This window comes from Scyliorhinus canicula, chromosome 9 (assembly GCF_902713615.1).
Source record: "Scyliorhinus canicula chromosome 9, sScyCan1.1, whole genome shotgun sequence".
Taxonomy (NCBI): Eukaryota; Metazoa; Chordata; class Chondrichthyes; order Carcharhiniformes; family Scyliorhinidae; genus Scyliorhinus; species Scyliorhinus canicula.
The window spans coordinates 25,202,672-25,223,663 of record NC_052154.1 but is presented as its reverse complement, the minus strand read 5'-3'; the positions used below and the strand labels follow the sequence as shown (position 1 = coordinate 25,223,663).

General features: G+C 50.0%; 1 protein-coding gene across 1 annotated transcript in view; it reads left to right on the top strand.

Annotated features, from left to right (window-relative positions):
* Nucleotides 1–1,361: 1,361 nt before the first annotated feature.
* LOC119971163 (beta,beta-carotene 15,15'-dioxygenase-like) overlaps nucleotides 1,362–20,992 on the top strand; it is a 43,022-nt gene continuing 23,391 nt past the window's right edge. The window contains exons 1-7 of the mRNA XM_038806359.1: nucleotides 1,362–1,447; nucleotides 2,228–2,432; nucleotides 3,351–3,479; nucleotides 6,888–7,017; nucleotides 17,484–17,631; nucleotides 18,749–18,896; nucleotides 20,368–20,585. Coding sequence (XP_038662287.1) covers nucleotides 2,369–2,432; nucleotides 3,351–3,479; nucleotides 6,888–7,017; nucleotides 17,484–17,631; nucleotides 18,749–18,896; nucleotides 20,368–20,585 — 837 coding nt within the window. The 5' untranslated portion in view covers nucleotides 1,362–1,447; nucleotides 2,228–2,368. The remainder of the gene's footprint in view (nucleotides 1,448–2,227; nucleotides 2,433–3,350; nucleotides 3,480–6,887; nucleotides 7,018–17,483; nucleotides 17,632–18,748; nucleotides 18,897–20,367; nucleotides 20,586–20,992) is intronic.

Genomic DNA, 20,992 nt, shown 5'->3' with positions numbered 1-20,992 from the left:
TCCAAGTAAGAGCTTATCTAACCCTACCACCCACCATTCACCCACCACCCAACCGTGGCTCTATTAATCTTCTCTATAAGCGAGGGGAGGAGTGTTTAAAATGCATTCTCTCTTCATAAATGCAAGGATTGCAGTACATTAAAAATGACCAGACTGTGTACAAACCGTTACTCAGTACCAAAACAGGATAACAGCAATCCTTACCCTCTGTGCTGATATATCGCACACTCGTCAGAAAAAGACAATAACATGAAATCAACAGCATAATCTCAAGGGAACAAAGTTCAGGATTATTGATGAACTGCAGGATAATAACACCATCTGTGGAGCTCGGAAAAGCCAAAGCCATGACAGGATCATCAAGGTTCCTCCAAAGTTCCATCAAACGAAATGCCTTACCTCCACCATGCCGTCTCCCCGACACCCAGACTGCGAGTATCGTCGACGCCAGCAAGAGGGGATGACTTGACAAGTCCAGCTGCCTCCAACCCCTCACAACGAGCATAGAGGAGAGGACAACATAAGACCAGTGGACTGGGTCTCCAAGTCACCCCAGGCCTCAAAGACAGGATACAATGTGCTCCGTCAAACCTGAAACTCTCAGCCTTCAAATCGAGATTACGAAAGCATGGCAGCCAACTTTCAAAATCGGTCAGGAACTCGTTCCCCCCCCTCCATCCTCCAACTCCTCACAAGAGAACGGACGCATGACCCACTCCTTGTCTGGACCAGTCTCCCTGAATCAGCCAGGATAATCAATAGGATTTCCAATGGCTGGAGTCCAGCTCACAGAAACGCAGCCGCTCCTGGTGCTTACATCACTTGACCCCCCCCCCCCACTAGTTCTTACCTTTAGATTTATATTTCTATACTTTATTTAATTAACTGAATTTAAATTTCCCATCCGAGATCCAGTGCTTGTACTTGAACTCTCATCTTCAGGTCTATTTGACCAGTTTATGTGAATAGGGTTGCCAACTGCGATTAGAGGTATTCCTGGAAGTTCCACCACCAACTCTCCACATTATGCCTTCCAAGGCCAATTGAACGATGCTTGACTGTCAACCAAACAGCAGGTTTCTTTTCCTGTTTTCTTTTCCGTTTTCAATATTTTTAGATCTGGTAACGGCAAATGTTCAAAGAAAATGAAGCATAAAATAATACTTTTTAACGCCCCATGATGTTTTTCTCCTGGGTTGCACATAGCGGCATTCGAGAGAGTGGCCTTCAATTCCTGGGGACTCCAAGCCAATCCTGGAGTGTTGGCAGCCCTATAATCTGCCAACATAATCAATCTGCTACTGTTGACGTTCAAAGTACCATCATTCATTACGTATAAAGAACTTGATCAACATTTATCTCCACTGCCCTGGGTTTCAGCTGGAGAATCCGTGTCGAACTGTCACAACCGAGGCTTTTAAGTGACAAATATCAGAGAGCCAGATAGGTAAACAGTTTTTTCTTGTTTTAGCTGTTCCGGTGCTTTGTTGTACAAGAATCTTCATTTGTTTTTCTCTCACTCAATCGTGAAGATGAGTTTGGAAGTAACCTGTCTCTAAACAGGAATTTTGACATCTCAACAATTTTTTTAAATATTTGAAGCGTGAATAGGACATCAACAGGATTGGAAATTTGATCAGATCAATTTATCTACGTTAAGAAGTCAGACCAGCACAGAAGGAGACCATTCGGCCCAGCGAGTCGGTGCTGGGAAAATGAGCAAGACGGTGGCACAGTGGATACCACTGCTGCCTCACAGTGCCAGGGACCAGGGTTCGATTCCGACCTTGGGTGACTGGGCAGAGTTTGCAGGTTCTCCCCGTATCTGTGCGGGTTTCTTCCCGGTGCTCCGGTTTCCTTCCACATTCCAAAGATGTGCAGATTAGGGGGATTGGCCATGAGAAATTGCCCCTCAGTGTCCAAAGGTTAGGTGGGGTTAAGGGGTTGCGAGGAAGTGGGGTGGTGCCGACTTGATGGGTCGACAGGTCTCTGAAGTGAGCCTTCGATTTGCTAACAGGTTGCATTTCATGTAAAACTGCTCCTTAAATTCGGACAGTCGATTTTGAAATCGTGTGCTAGGAATAATGTGGCAAAGAGAAAACTCACCAGATCACTCTATTTCTTGTTTAATGTGGGGAGAAAACAAGCTTTCACTGTGTTTTGAAGCGTGCTTTCACTTTCCAACTAAACTGTAAGGAGCTGTGTTTTGTCCTTTCCTCCACATTAGGTCAGCAGTGCAGTGTGTGTAAGCGGGTAAAACGCACCCTGCAGTTTGGTGGCGCTCTCTCTCTCCCAGCAGGTTGAGTCTGGTCTTATTTAGAGAGAAAGTTGGGGCAGCTCAGACACGGAAGCCAGCGCTGCTGTCACAATGCAATCGCTCTTCACAGACAACAAAAGAGAAAATCCAGAACCAATCAAAGCAGACATTCAAGGTGAGACCTATTGTTCATTACAGTGTAACCCAGAATCGTCCCGTTAGATGTCAACCGCTTTCTGCAAATCATTTGGGGGTTTGAGTAACAAATCAAGCAGTGGAAATGACCAATCGCAATTAATCGGTTAATAAGACATAGGAGCAGAATTAGGCCACTTGGTCCACCGCAGTTTAAATCACTGCAACTTCCCCCACAGGATAACCGGGTTTGATCAAATCCTGAAATATTAATGTTTGTCTGTGTCTGGTTGGGAAAAATAACTGCGACCTTCCCAACCTCCCTGTAAGAGCTCCGTGCACAGCCAGGACCAAAACTGGTCAAATGTTTACTTTGTGCATTTTGGTGGCGCAGGACGAGCCATGGCCAGTGTGAATGAGGAGTCAAGACCTCATAGGATACCCCCCTCCCCTTAAAAAAAAGCTAACCGGATTGAGACCCTCCTCTCCCCTCGAAGGAGGATTGTTTTTCCTTCCTGCTGTGTGGAACCGAAACTGTATCAACAACACGCAGTTGGGAGGAGTTGACTTCACTTTACCGCTTGTTCACATCCGCCTGCAAGTTGGGCTGTTTTTGGGTCTTGGATTCTGCAATATTTATACTTCTGTAAAATGATCTCCTGACACACACATTGATCTAACGATGTTAGATTTTTTTGGGGGGATCATGCAGTCATGCATCAGTGAGTCGTCCCTGGACTGCCTCGTCATTCTGGTCTGGTGACACTGGGTCTTTTAGAACATCAGGAAGCTTCTTGTGAAATTTGAATTGAAGTTGCGACTTTGGAAAGGTGTTTAGATTCAGCTGCAGCTCACGAGTTGAAAATGCACAAGGCATTACTGACATTGCATTGAATTGTGATCGGCACCATTGCTGTAAATACAGATACATTTAACTCATTATTTTAAATGAAAATAGGTCAAATTCCACAATGGCTGCACGGGACGCTCATTCGAAATGGACCTGGCATGCACAAAGTTGGAGACACTATCTACAACCACTGGTTTGATGGGATGTCGCTGCTCCATAGTTTCACTTTTGAAAATGGTATGTTGCTATAGAACACCATTTACCTATTTCCATATGGGAAAATGTTAAATAGCAAGGCAGTTACAGACATTCTCTCTTTGTCTCTGTCCTTTAGGTGTGCATTCCTCATTGAGCACATAACAAGTATGCTTAATCTGCTTGCAAAATCTAAATGTCGATTAGTTTTCAATGAAGGGTTGTCAAAGGCCCAGGTGGAAGAATGTCGGCACGGCTGAACGAGAGAGATTGCACTAATTTGGATTTGAAAAAGGGCAGCATGTGGTTAGCATTGCGGCCACACGGCACCGAGGTCCCAGGTCCAATCCCGGCTCTGGGTCACGGTTTGTGTGGTGTTTGCACATTCTCCCCGTGTTTGCGTGGGTTTTGCCCCCACAACCCAAAGGTGTGCAGGCTAGGTAGATTGGCCACACTAAATTGCCCCCGAATTGGGAAAAATGAATTGGGTACTCTAAATTTATTTTTTTAAAATTTGGATTTGAAAGTTGTTGAACATCAGATGAACTCAGTGTAATCTGATGCGTGTTATTTTGTTTCTCGTGGATGTTTTGTCACTAACCAGCTTTTCTCCATCTGTGTAACGGCGCACTGTAATAAGCTGTGGAGTAAAGAACCCACTCAAAAGATTGAGTTCAGGTTTTATTTGGTGGTCCCCAGATAAAGTAGAATTTCATTTATCCGAGGCCTGTACTGTTGTTGCGAGAGCAGTGACTGGTTCAACTAACATTACAAGAGCAGCAATAGATGAATAACTACTTCTTTGGATAGTCTTTGATGTTTTTTTACTGGTGGTGGTAGATGACAGAAGGTGGATCTGATTTGTGTCAGAAGTGAAACGAAAATATAAAACTTTAGAATTAAAAAGTGAAATGTTTAAGGGTGGCTTGCAGGCAAAGAAAGACCTCTCACTGTTGGCTGCCATTGGTGCAAAAGCTCAAGACATAGGAGCATGGAATCAAAGAACCCCTACAGTGCAGAAGGAGTCGTGTTTGTTTTAAGTATTTTGTTTTGCAGGGCCTGAGAGCCTTTAGGAACCAGAAGGTGAAATTGACCAGAGGAATGTGGTTTTCAATCCCGTGCTTTGACTGGGTAAAGTCCCTGGGGAGTTACTGTGCTTTCAGCCTACAGAGTTAATATGTTTTTAAGCGTGGGGAGATGACGTCATTGCTGGGTGGAGCCAAGGCAAATGCAATGTTATCATTCATGTGGCGAGGGCAAGAATATAGGAGCAGGGATGTACTTCTGAGGCTGTATAAGGCTCTGGTCAGACCCCATTTGGAGTATTGTGAGCAGTCTTTGAGCCCCATATCTAAGGGAGGGTGTGCTGGCCTTGGAAAGGGTCCAGAGGAGGTTCACAAGAATGATCCCTGGAATTAAGTGCTTGTTATATGAGGAGCGTTTGAGGACTCTGGGTCTGTACTCTTGGAGTTCAGAAGGATGAGGGGGATCTTATTGAAACTTACAGGATACTGAGAGGCCTGGATAGAGTGGACGTGGAGAGGATGTTTCCACTAGTAGGAAAAACTAGAACCCGAGGCCACAGCCTCTGACTGATGGGACGATCCATTAAAACTGAGATGAGGTGGAATTTCTTCAGCCAGAGGGTGGTGAATCTGTAAAACTCTTTGCTGCAGAAAGCTATGGAGGCCAAACCTGTCTTTAAGACAGAGATGGATAGGTTCTTGATTAATAAGGGGATCAGGGATTACGGGGAGAAGGCAGGAGAATGGGGATGAGAAACATATCAGCCATGATTGAATGGCGGAGCAGACTCGATGGGCTGAATGGTCTAATTGTGCTCCTATGTCTTATGGATGCAGAGATACATTCTGAAAAGCTTTGGAGAGGAGTTGAAATCTAATCTGTCTGACACTTGAGTCCACAATTCTCCTGCAGTAGGATAGTTAGAAAAAGAGTAATATTTAAAGCAGAGCATTCTTGTCTGAGGACAAGGAAGAAGTTGAAACATGCCAAGTGAACAAGCTCTTTGAAGGCATTGCGCCAGAGTCTGAAAGGGTTCTAACAGGAACCAAATCTGTTCTGTAGAGTAAATATGACTCTATGCCCTGCTGATTTTAAGATCGATTGAGAGCTGAATGTTTCTTTCATCATTGTTTAATGCAGAATTGAGTAGTAGTGTTTAAGGGACAATTGTAAGCTCGTTCTTTTTGGGCATGAAGTTAAAGAGTTTAATAATGTATTCGTAATAAAGTTTTGTTTAAAAAAAAACAACGCCCTATTTCTTTACGCAATCACCCCTGGAGTGAATCATTTATCTGCACAGCTTTACAAATAAACTAAAGTGCTGATGGTTCGGTCCAGTATCACAGCCACTGTTGGGGTCTGGCTTGGGATGGTAATACCTTTTCTCCCATATTTTTTCAATGAGGGTCGCACAGTGTTTCACACTTAGCGTTCAGGGTGTCACGTAACCATAGAACGATACAGTAAAGAAGGAAGCCACCTGGCCCATCGGACCTATGCTGCCTCTTTGATAATACTATCCAATTTTCCCCATTATTTCCCCATATCCCTCTAATTTTGTCAATCTAAAAAAATATACAATCATAAAGAAAGAAGTCAGTGTTGTCAGCTGAAAGTGGGAGGAATGAAACATTGGCGAGATAAGGAAATGTTTTAACTACTGTCCTCTGACCGTCAAGCAGATGCGTCCAACAGCCTGAGTGATCTGTTTTCTGTGCTGGGCCCCAGAAAGCGAGGGAAATTATCGGTAACTATTCTGATATGTGTGAGATTATTGTCTGGCATATGCTTTATTTTGCAACTGGTGCCAACACAAAGCCCAAAAGAAAGGGATGTCTAGCATTGCTGCCTCACGGCACCTAGGCCCCAGGTTCGATCCCGGCTCTGGGTCACTGTCCGTATGGAGTTTGCACATTCTCCCCGTGTTTGCGTGGTTTCGCCCCCACAACCCAAAGATATGCAGGCTAGGTGAATTGGCCACGTTAAATCGCCCCTTAATTGGGAAAAAATTAATTGGGTACTCTTTAAAATAAAAAATAGAAAGGGATGTCAATGGCTGACACCTGATTGGTATGGAATGCTGCCCCGAAATGAATCAAGCAGTGACATTAGTACCCCAGATGCAGATTTTCAAAAAGTTAACGCCAAACATGTTATTTTTCTGTATATATTTATCTGCATTCTGCTGTAGTGGACTGAGTCCCAGTCATTCCCAATCCTGAATTAGATGTGCTACCATTTGGAAGTAAGAAGAATTGAATTAGAGAAACTGCAGCAGATCACATGACCTACAGTTGTCTGATTTCTTTCAAAGAAATGGATGAACAAAGCTCAAATTGTACGTTTCGTCACCTAGAATGGAGAAATTGAAAATTCATTTCTGCTGACAGCAACGATGACTGGATTTTATATTCTTAAATCTAGGCGAGGTATTCTACAGGAGTAAGTATCTTCAGAGCGATACTTACAAGTCTAACATAGAAGCCAATAGGATTGTGGTGTCAGAGTTTGGCACAATGGCTTATCCAGACCCTTGCAAGAATATATTTTCCAAGTAAGTATGAAATGAATTACTGATGTTTCCTGATTATGTTAACGATCAAATAAAACTATATCATAGAATTGAGAAATTTGCAGCACAGAAGGAGGCCATTCAGCCCACTGTTCCATGCCAGCTCCTTGGTAGAGTGATCTAAAGCTAATGTTATTGTTCTGCACTCTCCCTATAGCCTGATATATTTGACTGCTTCAAATTTAACTCTACTTCTCTTAAAGGAAGCAATAGACTCTGCCTCAACTGATCCCAGTGGCAAGCAGGCCATGCTTGCAAATGGCCCCAGGCAAAGATATTTCTCCCAACCAAACCTCTTTGTCACTCTTTAACTTGATGATTTTCAGCATCAACTCCTAATTTGAGAAGATAATCTTCTCATTCAATCTAACAAAATGTTGTCATAATTTTTAAAACTTCTATTAAATCTTTAAGAAATATTAAATATTGGATATTCTATGATCCAATGTAAATGGTACTAGTATCTCAAGTATCTCTGTAAAACCATAGTTTCTCATACTTCTGACCAACTTGTGGCAAGTGCCTCAATGGCTTTAATGCCTTTGATATGATGAAGTGTCTACCACGGCATATATACAGCACTCGAACTGTGGCCTAACCAAGTTACTGTATAAATCCATCATTATTCTGTTACCCTTCCATTCCATGTCCTTATTTATAAAACCTAAGGTTCTATTGATGGCTTATCTATCTGCACTGGCGCTTTTCGGGGATTTTCTATTCAAACCCCTCAATCTCTATTCACCAACAGCCACAGCCATATGGGTCTTTTGCAATTTATTTATTTTCCTATCTTCTAAAATATATAACCTTCTACACATGAAATTGCATTTCCTAATCTCTTACCTTGTCCATTCCTTCCTTCAGTATTTATCACCTTCTTGTTTTCCAAATCATCTACTTTTGTGACACCAGCAGTATTTGAGACTATTGCTGGCAGTCCTAATGACCTATTTAGACCAAGATTATAAAATGACCTATTACTTACTGTCGGGATACACCACTTCCTGCATTCCAAGCAAAACCCAGTGGTCCTGTTCTTTTTGTTTCTTATTTGCCACCGTATCCATGCTGTTGTGTTTCCTCTTAATGCGTACACCTGAATTATTCCAGTGAAATGTATGCTCGAATGACTATTGACAGTTCAAATACACCACATCAACTCAACTCAAAAGAACCATGAAATTCATCAAGTTTGCCTCCAACTTGCATTAAGATTTTCAATAGTGGTTACCCATTTTGCCTACCATTCCTTTTTTTAAAAAATGTTTTTATTGAAGTTTTTCATTTATGACAGGCAAATCTATTGAACATAGAATTCACTTACCCAGTTGCGTCATTCATAACAGAAGCTTTAAATACTGGACGTACCCGAAATGTGATCAACATTTACACTTGTGTTAAAACATACTAAAACACGTTGTGTATTTACATTGTTGTAATCAGCGTGGTACAGATATAGTCAGCAATGCCCCGTTGTAGCCTGAGGCGGTGGATATTCACTGAGTACAGCACCCCAGGAAGAAGCAAAAAAGGAGATGAGATCTAACATGCTGATTAAGCCCTTTGTATGGCAGTATTAATGTGTTGCTGCTAGTGGGTGTCCACGCCCCCAGTGTATTGTGAACACACCACCTTCTCCTCTCTGTTATGTGGGTGTTTCCCCCCCCCCCCCCCCCCCCCCCCCCACCCACCCCCACCCCACCGCCATGTGTGGTGGAACCCTTCCTCTGACCCCTTGATGGCAATTCTTTTTTCTAGTTTTAGGAACTCCGCGAGGAGGTCTTGGTGGTGCTGCTAGCCTCCACCCAAGCAGGAGTCTCCACCGGGCAATCCCCCTCTGTATGAAGAGCCCTAAACGCTCCGATACCCAAGAGACCACCACTAAAGAGCATGGCTCCATCCTCACCCCCACAACCTTGGGCATGGCCTCTGAAAAGGTGGTCCAGAACACGAAAAGCTTGGGGCAGGACCAGAATATGTGGGAGTGTTTGGTCGGACCCCTCTGACGTCGGTCCATTTATCCTTCACTTCCGTGAAGAACCTGCTCATTTGTGTCCTGGTCAGGTGCACTCTGGGCACCACCTTTAGCTGTGTTAGGCTCAGCTCTGTGCATGAGAAGGTGGAGTGCACCATATGCAGTACTTCGATCCAGGGTCCTCCCCCTATCTCTGTACTGAGTTTTTCCTCCTATCTTCCTCTTGTTTTGTCCAGTGGGGCCTCTTACCTTGTCTCGCAGTCATCCATATATGTCGGCACATTTACTGTCCCCTAGTTTGTACTGTGCAAATAGTCTGCCCAGTAGTGTGTGTCATGACCTCCATCAGGCTGGACAAAGTGTCTCTCATGTCTCTGTTATTATTTCCACCCTGATCACTGCCTCCCAGAATAAATTGGGAGAGACCTTTCCGTTCTGATGGCAGGTTACGTACCCATTGATGGCTTGTGACATTTTTTCAGAGACCGCCTTGCCGGAGAGGAGGGCTGAGTCCAGCCTCCATGGGGGCGAGGGGGGGGGGGGGGGGGCGCTGGGGCCGGCGCTGGGGCCGGCCTGTCGCCAATCACACATCCGTGTAGTGTGGAGCATGATCCGAGATTACTATTGCGGAATATTCTTCCCCAACTAATCCTGGAAGCACTGTCTTACCCACTATAAGAACGTTTATGTGGGAGTAGGCTTTATGGTGGTTAATTCTGTTGCCATTCCTGATTCCGCTCCCATTCGAGGGCTGAATTTGTCTGTTTTTGGGTTCTGCACACAGTTGAAGTCTCTGCCCCATGATGAGTTAGTGTAGGTTGGGGATTTCTGATATAGTCTTTTTAATAAACTTTGCACATCCCATTTTGGGGTGTATATATTTACACTGGGGCCCCTTCCAAGGCCCCAGTAACCATTGCGTATCACCCCCTGGGTCCATCACCATGTTTGTCCCTGTAAAGGCTACTGTTTTGTTGAACAGTATAGCAATCCCTGCACCCTTATGTCAAAGCACGCTTGCTACGTCTATCCCATCCAGCTTTTCCTTAGCCTCAATCGGTCCTTCTCTCTTGAGTGTGTCTCCTGTCGAAAGATGAAGTTGACCCTCAGGTTTGCAGATGGGTGAAGACCCTGGATCTTTTCACCTGTCCGTTGAGTGGTCTAATGTTTCAGGTGACTATTCTGATGGGGGTTATCTTTTCAACACGTCATGTGACCTATACTTTACTTTTAAACAGTGTAGTTTTGCTCCTATTAAACTGTACCTGGTGCTTGGCCAGGACGGCTCCAATGTCCTGGTATATGCGGATTGTGTGTCCTCCCCACTTGCATGACCACATGCTCCTCGCCCAGTTCAGAACGCTGGTCATGAAACTTGTGGGGCGGGATTCTGCGGGAATCGACGGGGCGGGCAACTCCGGCGCGAAGGAGAGGCGTGAACCACTCCGGTGTCGGGCCGCACCTTCAGGGGCTAGGCTGGCGCCGGAGTGGTTTGCGCCATGCCAGCCGACGTGAAGGGGCTTGGCGCCACGCCAACTGGCGCCGAAGGGCCTCCGCCGGCTGGCGCGAGTTGGCGCATGCGCGGGAACGGCAGCATGTGCTGGCGTCATCCCAGCGCATGCGCAGGGGGGGGTTCATCTCCACGGAGGTCCACAGCAGACGTCACGCGGAGGAATAGAGTGCCCCCACGGCACAAGCCCGCCCGCGGATCGGTGTGCCCCAATCGCGGGCCAGGCCACCGCAGGTGCACCTCCTGGGGCCAGATCCCCCCCCCCCCCCCCCCCCCCCCCCCCCCCCGAGGACCCCGTAGGCCGCCCACACAACCAAGTCCCACCGGTAAGTACCTACTCTGAATTATGCCGGCAGAACTGGCCTAAAACGGGCAGCCATACGGCGCGGCGCGATTCCTGCCAAATCCCCGGCGCCGGAGAATTCGTCAGCCAGCGGGGGCGGGATTCACGCCACACACACACACACACACACACCCCCCCCCCCCCCCCCCCCCCAGGGTATTCTCTGACCCGGCGGGGGGGGTCGGAGAATCCCGCCCGTGAAGTTTTGCAATTTTTGCTCGCGGTGGTTCCTCTGACTTGGGTTTATTTTGGAATGACTTGTGGGTCCGGTCCACCTCTGGGGGCTTGACGTAGCTCTTCTCCCCAACCAGTTTATCGAGCATCTTTGAGACGTTCTGTCGGGTTCTTATACTCTACTCCCTCGGATAGTCCGACGATCCACAGGTTTTGCCGGCGGGACCTGTTTTCTTGGTCATCCACCTTCCCCTTTAGCGCCTTCTGGGTCATTCTCAACCTGGTCACCTCAGTTTCGAGTGAGGTGATCCGCTGGTCTTGGTCCATCGCTGCTTTCTCCAGGTCCCGCACCGCCACCTCTTGGGCCTCCAGTCTCTGCTCTATCCATTGCTCCATTTATGGGGGCCAGCGTGGCTTCTATTGCCAACTTCATTGCCGACATGAGGTCCACTTTCACCGCTTCTCTATGCTTTTGGAGCATCAGCTTCTCTGTCGGCGATTGAGCAGGAATTGGCAATCCTGTTGGGTCCGTCATGCTCAGGTCTAGGTCGCCAGATGGGTCCCCCTGCTCTGAGATTGAGGTTGTCCTCTCTTCGCTCTTGCTGGCCTTGTGACTTGGCTGCTGCCTCTCCAGCATCTCAGTCGGTTGAGTGGTAGGTGGGGGTTAAGTTGGGGGAACCTGTTTTGGTTCCTGTTTGATGGGTTAGTAAGGTCTTAATAGGATGTTTCTAGGAGAGAGCGACTTTTCACGTGACCACCCAGCTCATGGCCACCACCGGAAGTCCCTTTCATTCCTTCTTAAACAATTATCCAGTCACACTGTTTGTGTGTTTAGGGTAGATTAAAATTATGTTCAAAGCTTTCATTGTCACTTTGACTTCTTTCAACCACCAGTGCCCCATTAGGGTCCGCCTCGGGTTGTACCAACATTGCAGAAACACTGGGCGAGATTCTCCGGACTCACGACGGGTCGGAGAATAGCGGGCGTCGGAAATTTTTACGGCGACGCTGTTCCGACGCCCTCCCGCTATTCTCCGAACCCCGCAAATTGTCGGAGTCGCGTTTCCCGACAAACGCCTCCTTCCCGCCCCTGACACGACCAGAACCCCCCGCTATTCACCGGCCCGGATGGGCCGAAGTCCCGACGTCATGGCGCCCTGTTTGGACGTCGTGAAACACACCTGCTTTTTAAATTCGTCAACCAGTCGGCCTGGCTGACGACTGCTTGGAGGAGGTCAGGGCACCACTCTGCGCACCGCTCAGCGCACCGCTCAGCGCACCGCTCGAGTCTGGCCACAACGGGGAAGGCATCCCTGGGAACGGGAGGGGGTCCAGAACGGGGGCGGTGGGGGGGACGGAGGGGGCAGTGGGGGAGACGGAGGGGGCAGTGGGGGAGACGGAGGGGGCAGTGGGGGAGACGGAGGGGGCAGTGGGGGAGACGGAGGGGGCAGTGGGGGAGACGGAGGGGGCAGTGGGGGAGACGGAGGGGGCAGTGGGGGAGACGGAGGGGGCAGTGGGGGAGACGGAGGGGGCAGTGGGGGAGACGGAGGATGCAGTGGGGGAGATGGAGGGGGCAGTGGGGGAGACGGAGGAGGCAGTGGGGGAGACGGAGGGGGCAGTGGGGGAGACGGGGGAGGCAGTGGGGGGCGACGGAGGGGGGGGGGGTTTAGGTAGAGAGTGAGCCGTCCAACCCCGTAACAAAATGTCTGCCACCATGCCATGGTGTGCAGGTGACGAGGACACGGCCGCTGGTTCCCCTGTGGCTTCCGGCCACAGGCCACTGACGCACCCGTGAGGAGGACATAGTTTACTGGCCGTTGGATGCAGGAAGTGACCAGGGGTTAGGCTGACCGCGTGTCAGCAGCGCGACCAGGCCACCGGGACACACAGGTATCCCGTGGCAGGAGGCTGCCGAGGTGTCGACTAACGTCCGTCTAACATGTCCCGTTTCTCCGCCCCCCACCACCCTTCTGTAGGTTAGCACGATGCATGGGAACAGAACGGCTATGTTCTGCGCAGTGGTTGGGGCCGCTCTACTGGATTTGGAGATGCAGCAGCATCCACACCCACAACCCGCAGTGGCTGCAGGGCCAGCTGCAGCAGCAGAGGGAAGGGCCGAGGAGTTGCCAGTCGTCGAGCAGCATGGGGGGGGGGAGGAGGAGGAGGAGGAGGAAGAGGAAGAGGAAGAGGAGAGAGTGAGGGTGCAGCCACGGCGTCAGAGGCGACGACCAAAGCCGAGGGTGTGCCGTGTCCGGGTCTCTTTTCTAACAATGCCGGACATCACCTGCAGGAGAAGACTCCGGCTGAGTAGGCAGACGGTGATACATATCTGCGAACTCCTGTCGCACCTCGCCCCATGTGGAACGGGGGGAGGACACGCGATCCCGGTAGCCATCAAGGTGACGGTCGCTCTGAACTTCTATGCTACCGGCTCCTTCCAGTCTCCGAGCGGGGACGTCTCTGGGATCTCCCAGTCATCGGTGCACAGGTGCATCCGGGATGTGACCGACGCCCTCTATGCCATCGCCGATCGCTACATCACCTTTCCCGAGGACCGAGCAAGTCAAGACTCACGAGCCCGTGGATTTGCCAGTGTGGCCGGGATACCGAGGGTTCAGGGGTCAATCGACTGTGTTCACGTCCCCATGCGCCCGCCTGCTGTGGACAGGGACGTGTTCACAAACAGGAGGGGGACATACTCCATTAATGTCCAGGTGGTATGCGACCCCCACATGAGGTTCATGAACGTCTGTGCAAGGTTCCCAGGGAGTGTGCATGACTCCTACATACTAGCGCAGTCGTTCATCCCTGCGATGTTTGAGGGACGTCCCCCCCGGCTGAGGGGCTGGTTGCTAGGTGACAGGGGTTATCCGCTGAGGTCTTGGCTGATGACGCCGATACGGAGGCCTCAGACCAATGCGGAAACACGATACAACGAGGCCCATGCAGCAACCAGGGGTGTGGTGGAGCGCTGCCTTGGCCTCCTGAAGATGAGATTCAGGTGCCTGGACCGCTCCGGAGGGGCCCTGCAGTACCAGGCCGACAGGGTCGCTCGCATTGTAGTGGTCTGCTGTGCGCTGCACAACATCGCGATGCAGAGGGGAGATGACCTGTTGCAGGAGGCGGAGGGAGAAGCTAGTGGCAGTGGTGCCAGCACAGAGGAGGAGGAGGAGGAGGAGGAGGAGGAGGAGGAGGAGGACGCTGGCGGAGTGGCGGGCGCAGCACGCAGACACGACCCAGGTGCTGGTGATGTCCAGGAGGCGGCACGACGGACCCGGCAAGGACGGCGGGCACGCGATGCCATGGTGGCAGCACGGTTCACGCATCGCATGTGACGTCCCCGATGAACACCAAACCACCACCTGCATCGCTAGTCATGCAGAGGGTCACCACACAACTGCCACCACCAAACCCCCCCACCCCCTCAGTGTACACTGCTCCACTTCGAAATGACGCTTATCACTGGGTCCAGACGGAATGGCACAACATTGATGGCTGTGTCAGCGGGTGTGATCAGTGCCATGTGGAATGATGACAGCCCGCTCTGCGAAGAGCTGTGAGCTCAGAATCGTTAGAGAGAGTCTGACCCATGGCAATAGCTGAACCATCCACCTTGGTGGCCGCTGAGTTCGTCACTGACACTCCATCACGTGCCCGCGTGGGCTAGCTGTGGGAGGGGGGTAGGGGCAGGGACTGCACACCCGGCACCGAGGTTTCACCACCCGCCACCCCCAGCGACACTCGGTCACCATCACGATTCCTGTGGCTGTGGAACAATCACACGGTATTACAAGTAAGGTGGAACAGTGTGTTTAATATTAACAATTATTTACAGGTGCCCTACCCCTACAACTAAACTGGGCCCTTCACCCGTGCCAACTTACTCAGTGTCTATCTTAGTTGCCTTACGGGCCCTACCACTACGTCTAAGTGAATCCCCAGATGATACAGCAGGAGTGGAGGAGGATTGCTGCGAATCGCCCCCCTCGACTCGTTTCTCCTTGGCCAAGCGTTTCCTGGGGCGACCCGGCCTTGATGGGCCAGGCTGCTCTGCGGGCGTCTCGGGTGACATTGTGCCACCCTGCTCTGCCTGCTGCCCACCCGATGCACCAGGGATGGGACGGGGGGAGGCCGAGAATTCCGGGACGTCCCGTGATGGAGTTAATGGGACGGGCCCCGAAACCTCCTCCTCCCTCGGGGAGCCCGGTGGCCCCCGGGCCTCACTTTGGGACAGAGGTGCGAGCGGGGAGGTTCCCCGTCGCACCACCGACACCTGGCGCTGCCAGTCCTGGAGGCCTGCAACGGTATCCACCAGGATCCGAAGGTTTGCAGAGACGGAGTCCAGGGAGTTAGACATTCCCGCCAGGGACTGTGCGATCTCAACCTGATTGTGCACGACGCCATCCAGCACATGTGTCAGGCGGTTGATGCTCTAGGCGACTGACTGCTGCGACTGGCCAATGACCTGCTGAGACTCGGCCATGGCCCGCAGGGCGCCGGCAATGTCGGTTTGGCTCTGGCACATTGCTGCCTGTGAGAGGGCAACCCTGTCCAGGGCCGAGGATGACGCGTGCACATTAATCCCAACGTCTTGCATAACCTGACCCATTGCCTCCACCGCGGATGCCACCCGTGCGGTGTCGGACTGGGTCTCTGCCATGAGCGGCACCACTCCCTGCTCTTGGACGCGGATCGACTCCTCTAACAGCGTCTGCAGAGTCTGGAAGGAAGCCCTCATCCCGTCATTGTTTCCCTGGGTTTCCTGAGGCATCGGCTGTGCGGGTGGGTTGAGAAACTCCAGGAACTCCGAAAACGTCTGGGAGCCAGCTGCATCCTGGGCCTGGTCTGGCCTCCGCGAGTCCGGGCCCTCTGTTGCTCCGACCTCCACCTGCTGTACCTGCTCATCTGTGATGTGCCAACCAGACTGTGCCCCAGGAGACTCATCACTAAATAGGCCCGCCGGGGTGTGTATCTCTGGGATGATGGAAGTGGTGGGAGAAAGCAGTGCCGCAAGCCCGACGCTCTCAATGGTTAGGTCCTCGTCCAGGGTGTGGGGCCGCTCAGCGACAGGAGGGTTGTCCCTGGCCATTTCTGGTGGTGGTGGTGGACCTCGAACCCTCTGTGCGTCCTGGTCCGCAGATTGGGTTGGGGCAGATAGGGCTGCCCGCTGATCGGGCACCCTCTGTTGTGAGGCCCCGGGTGAGGTGGCGGCAGATTCGTGTCTCCGTCTGCAGCCAGACGGCCCTGGTCGTTCGGCATCACGTCCTAGGGAAGAGAATGAGACGGGTTATTTCGATTTGCTCGGCAGGCCGCTGGACGGTCCCAGTGGGCAGGGTGTGTGAAGGGACAGAGGATGGGGAGGTGTCCCAGTGGGCAGGGTGTGTGAAGGGACAGAGGATGGGGGGGGGGGGGAGGGTGTTTGTCAGGGAGGGTTGTCTCACTTGCTGCAGTTCCGCCAACCTCGCATTGCGCGATATCGCGGGTGGCAGACCCCCCAACAAGGTCCAGTGCCCTCTGTTCAAAGGTGCTGAGGGGGTGCATGTTGGGCGAACCCCCTCCAGTCTTGTGCCGCTCACGGTGGTTATGACCGGCCTTGGCCTGTTGGGGGAGGAAACATAGGTAGATCATTACAAAACGGTAGGTCTCAGAAGTCCGTTCTGATACTGGCACAGTTTGGGAGGGGGGCAAGTTGTCATCAGATGATTGCATCTCTCCTCGGGGCCAGAGCGCTGGGTCTGTGACAACTTTGTGAACCACCCTCAAATAACTCTGCCCCAATCCCTCTCCCCCCCCCCCCCCCCCCCCGGGCAGTTAAGGGGGAGGGATGGTTGTGACTAGGGGGCACCCTCATGGCACTTACCCTGGCAGACCTGGTGAGGTCATGTAGCTTCTTTCGGCACTGCTCTGCTGAGCGAGGGGTCTGCCCCACAGCACTGACGGCAGCAGCCACGTCACGCCAGGCCTGGCGTACCGTGCTGGCAGGTTGGCGATGCCCTCTCCGCGGGCGGATGATGCCCCTCCTCTGCTCCACGGCATCGAGCAGCGCCTCGACGTCTGCATCAATAAAGCGAGGTGCAGCTCGCCTAGGCTCCGACATCCTGCCCGACAGATTCTGTGGTCGCCCGCGCCTTTTTACGGCGTCGGGCGGCGTCACATGGGCGGGTTCGTGTCGTCGTCGCGTTCCGTCGTCATCACGCACGTAATTGACGCGGCCGCGCTGCTAGCCCATTTCCAGGAAGTGAATCGGTCGGGAAATGAAGCCTTCGCGACCGTCGTAAAACGGTCCCGATTTTTACGACCGTTTGCCGACTTTCCGCGGGTGCGGAGAATTTCGCCCACTTACTTTATACAGTCTGCTCTAAATTGTTCCATTGCACACTGACTCAAAATGGAAAACAACTGAATTGAACACAAAGCAACATGCCTCTGTTTTTAATTTACAGGGCATTTTCCTATCTCACGCATGTCATTCCTGATTTCACGGACAATTGTTTGATTAATATAATTAAATATGGTGAGAATTTCTTTGCTTCATCAGAGGTCAACTATATCAGGAGGATAGATCCGAGATCACTTGAAACATTGGAGAAGGTGAGATTGGTTAAAACAAAACTCTGTTTGCAGGATTCTAGTTGACAGCTCGGTGAACAGTTGTATTTATACAGAAACAGTCACCAATGTTTAACTATCATATATTCAATGGTTAAATACCTTGTACGTCTTTTGATTGCATCAGTTGATCAGCAATGTTTCTGATTGCACCTTCCTCCTGAATTAAAGCTTTTTTACACACTGTTTTATGGAGGGGACAATGTCTAGGCTATTCACTCCCATATTCTATTAATACCACTTAAGTCAGCCCGTAGACAGTGAACAAACAATGCTGCTCCACTTGGGCAGATCCATCCCTTGGAGTGTTCTCATGCTTCCTGTGAGGAAAGGCCTGAACTTCACTCCATAGATTTTACAATGTGGTTCAGACATACTCAACCCTCAAAATACAGCACAGAAGTGGAGATCAAAAATGGAATGCTTCTGGAAGGTTGAAAATTTCAACACCGCACACAAGTTTCATATTTCTGCGTTCCTCCGGTTTCATGGTACAGTACCTCAGTGCCTAACATCATATGCCATCAATTTGTGGGCGCAGTCTTTATTAATTGCTTTAATTTATCTGCGTCATAATATTCTCCAATTGAATTTATGCTAAAATAATGGGCCGGATTCTCCGAACGGGAGTCTAAGTGCCGACGCCGGAGTGTTTTAGTCTGGCGTCAGCGCCCGTTCCCAGACCCCTATTCTCCACTCTCCGTGGGGCTAGCAGGGGCGTTGCTCGATTTACGGGGGCGGGGCCTCGGCTTGGCACGTTCAACACCCGACGCCTTGGGTCCCGCGCATGCGCAGTTGGGCCGGTGCCAACTAGCGCATGCGCGATAACCTCACGGAGTGCTCCGTCCCCTCACCAACATGGCGCCGGGGTTCTGGGGCCAGCCGCTGAAGGAAGTAGCCCCGGGGGGGCGAGGTGGTGGGGGAAGAGGCCGATCGGTGAGCTTTCGGGGTGGGGAGAATTGTGTGGGAGAATACTAGCCCAATGTCTCAAGTGCACTATAACGAAGTGCAAAGTGCATGTTTGAAAACAATAAATGTTTTGATACTGTATCTTCAGAGGTGAAGAGCGGCTTAATTTACCGTTGGCATATTTATATAGGTTGACTACAGAAAATATGTTGCTTTGAATCTGGCAACATCTCACCCACATTATGATGGAAATGGAAACACTTACAATATGGGCACCTCTATTGCCGAGAAAGGCAAAACAAAGTACCTGTTTGTGAAGATACCAAATACCAAGTCAGGTAATTGACCCCAGAATCCTTGCACCACAGAGGGAGGCCATTTGGCCCATTATGTCTGCACCGGCCCTCTGAATGATCAACTCATCTAGTGTCGGCTTCTCCCCCTAACTCTTCATGTTCTTCCTTTTTAGCAGTCTAACAACTCTTTGAATACTTCAATTGAACCAGCCCCCACCACCATCTCAGGCAGTATATTCTAGACCCTAATCACTTGGTCATAGAGGTCTACAGGACAGAAAAGGCCCCTGGCTCATCACGTCTGCCCCGGTCAAAATCAACCACCTAACATTCTAATCCCATTTTTCGGCACTTGGCCAATAGCTGTGTATGTCTTTGCATCGCAAATGTGCATCTAAATACTTCTTAAATGTTATGAGGGTCTCTGCCTCCACCACTGTTTCAGACAGTGAGTCCCACACTCCCATCCCCCTCTGGATGAAAAGGTTTTTCCTCCTGCCCCTTACTTTAAATCTATGGCCCCTGGTCACTGATCCCTCCACCAAAGGGAAATGTTTCTTCCTGTCTACTCTATCAAGCCCCTCATAATTCTATAGCTCTCAATCATGTCCCTCCTCAGTCTCCTCTGCTCCAAGGAAAACAATCCAAGTCTATCCAATTTCTCTTCATAACACAGAGACACCCCCTTAATTAGCATGGAACTAGGTTCCCTGTCAAATTAAGGGCTGTGACTTGGCTTTTGAAGCTGGAAGGATAATCAAAGGCCTTCCAGCTTCCGAGCAGTGCTCAGCTGCAATAAATGGTAAATAGAGAGCTTCTTAATTAAAATATAGAAAAGCAGGCCATCATCACTGTGGGTTGGGAGTCCCTCTTTTGGTGAATTTGGTTGTACCCTTAACCAGGCAGGGAGGGCAGGCCTTCTACTGGCTGCCTACCTCCAGGAAGTTCAAGTGCCCCTCCCGGAATGTGGAGAAACTGGAGGCCAAGTGGAAAAAGTCCTGCCAGCCTCCATTACTGTTAACAAGGCCCTTAATGAGCCTCATTGGCTGTCAGTCCCGTAGGGCCAGGCAGTCCTGCCAGTCCTGAATTTACCTTTGCCAAAATGTCTGACATTGGGATACCAAATCGTTGACTACTACTGCCATTTTCAGACACTATCTAAGATTGTGAAGAAGTGACTTCCTCTTCCAAACAATTTGACTATCAACCTGAAAATCCTTCCAATGCACGGCAGTGTTGGGTGGTGAGAGATCCCTAGTCAGCCATGTGAAAGCCATGAGGAAGTTGTCCTCTACCATCACTATGATCCATTGTCCTGCTCTACAAGATGCATGCAAATAGTGCATGTTGCCAGAGCAACTTGGACTCCCTGAGTAAGCTGTAACCAACACCATCTTTATCTCTGGGGACTTTTCCACCATTACTGTGCAGGTTATAAAGTACCATATTAGCTTTTAAACTCATGATTTGCTGCAATATGATAACTATTCTTCCTTTATTTTAAAACAAACAGATGACAAAAAGAACGCGTGCTTTAAAAATTGTGAAATATTATATTCCGTTCCTTGTCACTCGCTCCTCAATCCCAGTTACTACCACAGTTTTGGCATGACAGAAAACTACATTATCTTCATCGAACAGCCATTGAAACTGGATGTCCTGAAAATGGCTACAGCCTACTTCAAAGGAGTGAACTGGGCCAGCTGTCTGACGTGGTGTCCAAATGACAAGGTAATCTTAGTTTTACACTATACTCCAGATGAAACGCATGGATGCTTTATGGACCCAGAACACTTTTGATAAACATTTTTTGTTTTTAATTTAGATTACCCAATTGTTTTTTACAATTAAGGGGCAATTTAGTGTGGCACATTTTTGGGTTGTGGGTGCGAAACCCACGCAGACACGGGGAGAATGTGCAAACTCCACAAGGACAGTGACCCAGAGCCGGGATCGAACCTGGGACCTCAGCGCCTTGAGGCAGCTGTGCTAACCAGTAGGCCACCGTGCTGCCCTACTTTTGATAAACATAACGATGAACTAACTTGCTTCTATTTAACATAGCAGATTTTAAATACTAGAATTTCTTGGGTTATTGCCTATTCCATTTTGAAATATGTAGTCTGATTTTGAATCAT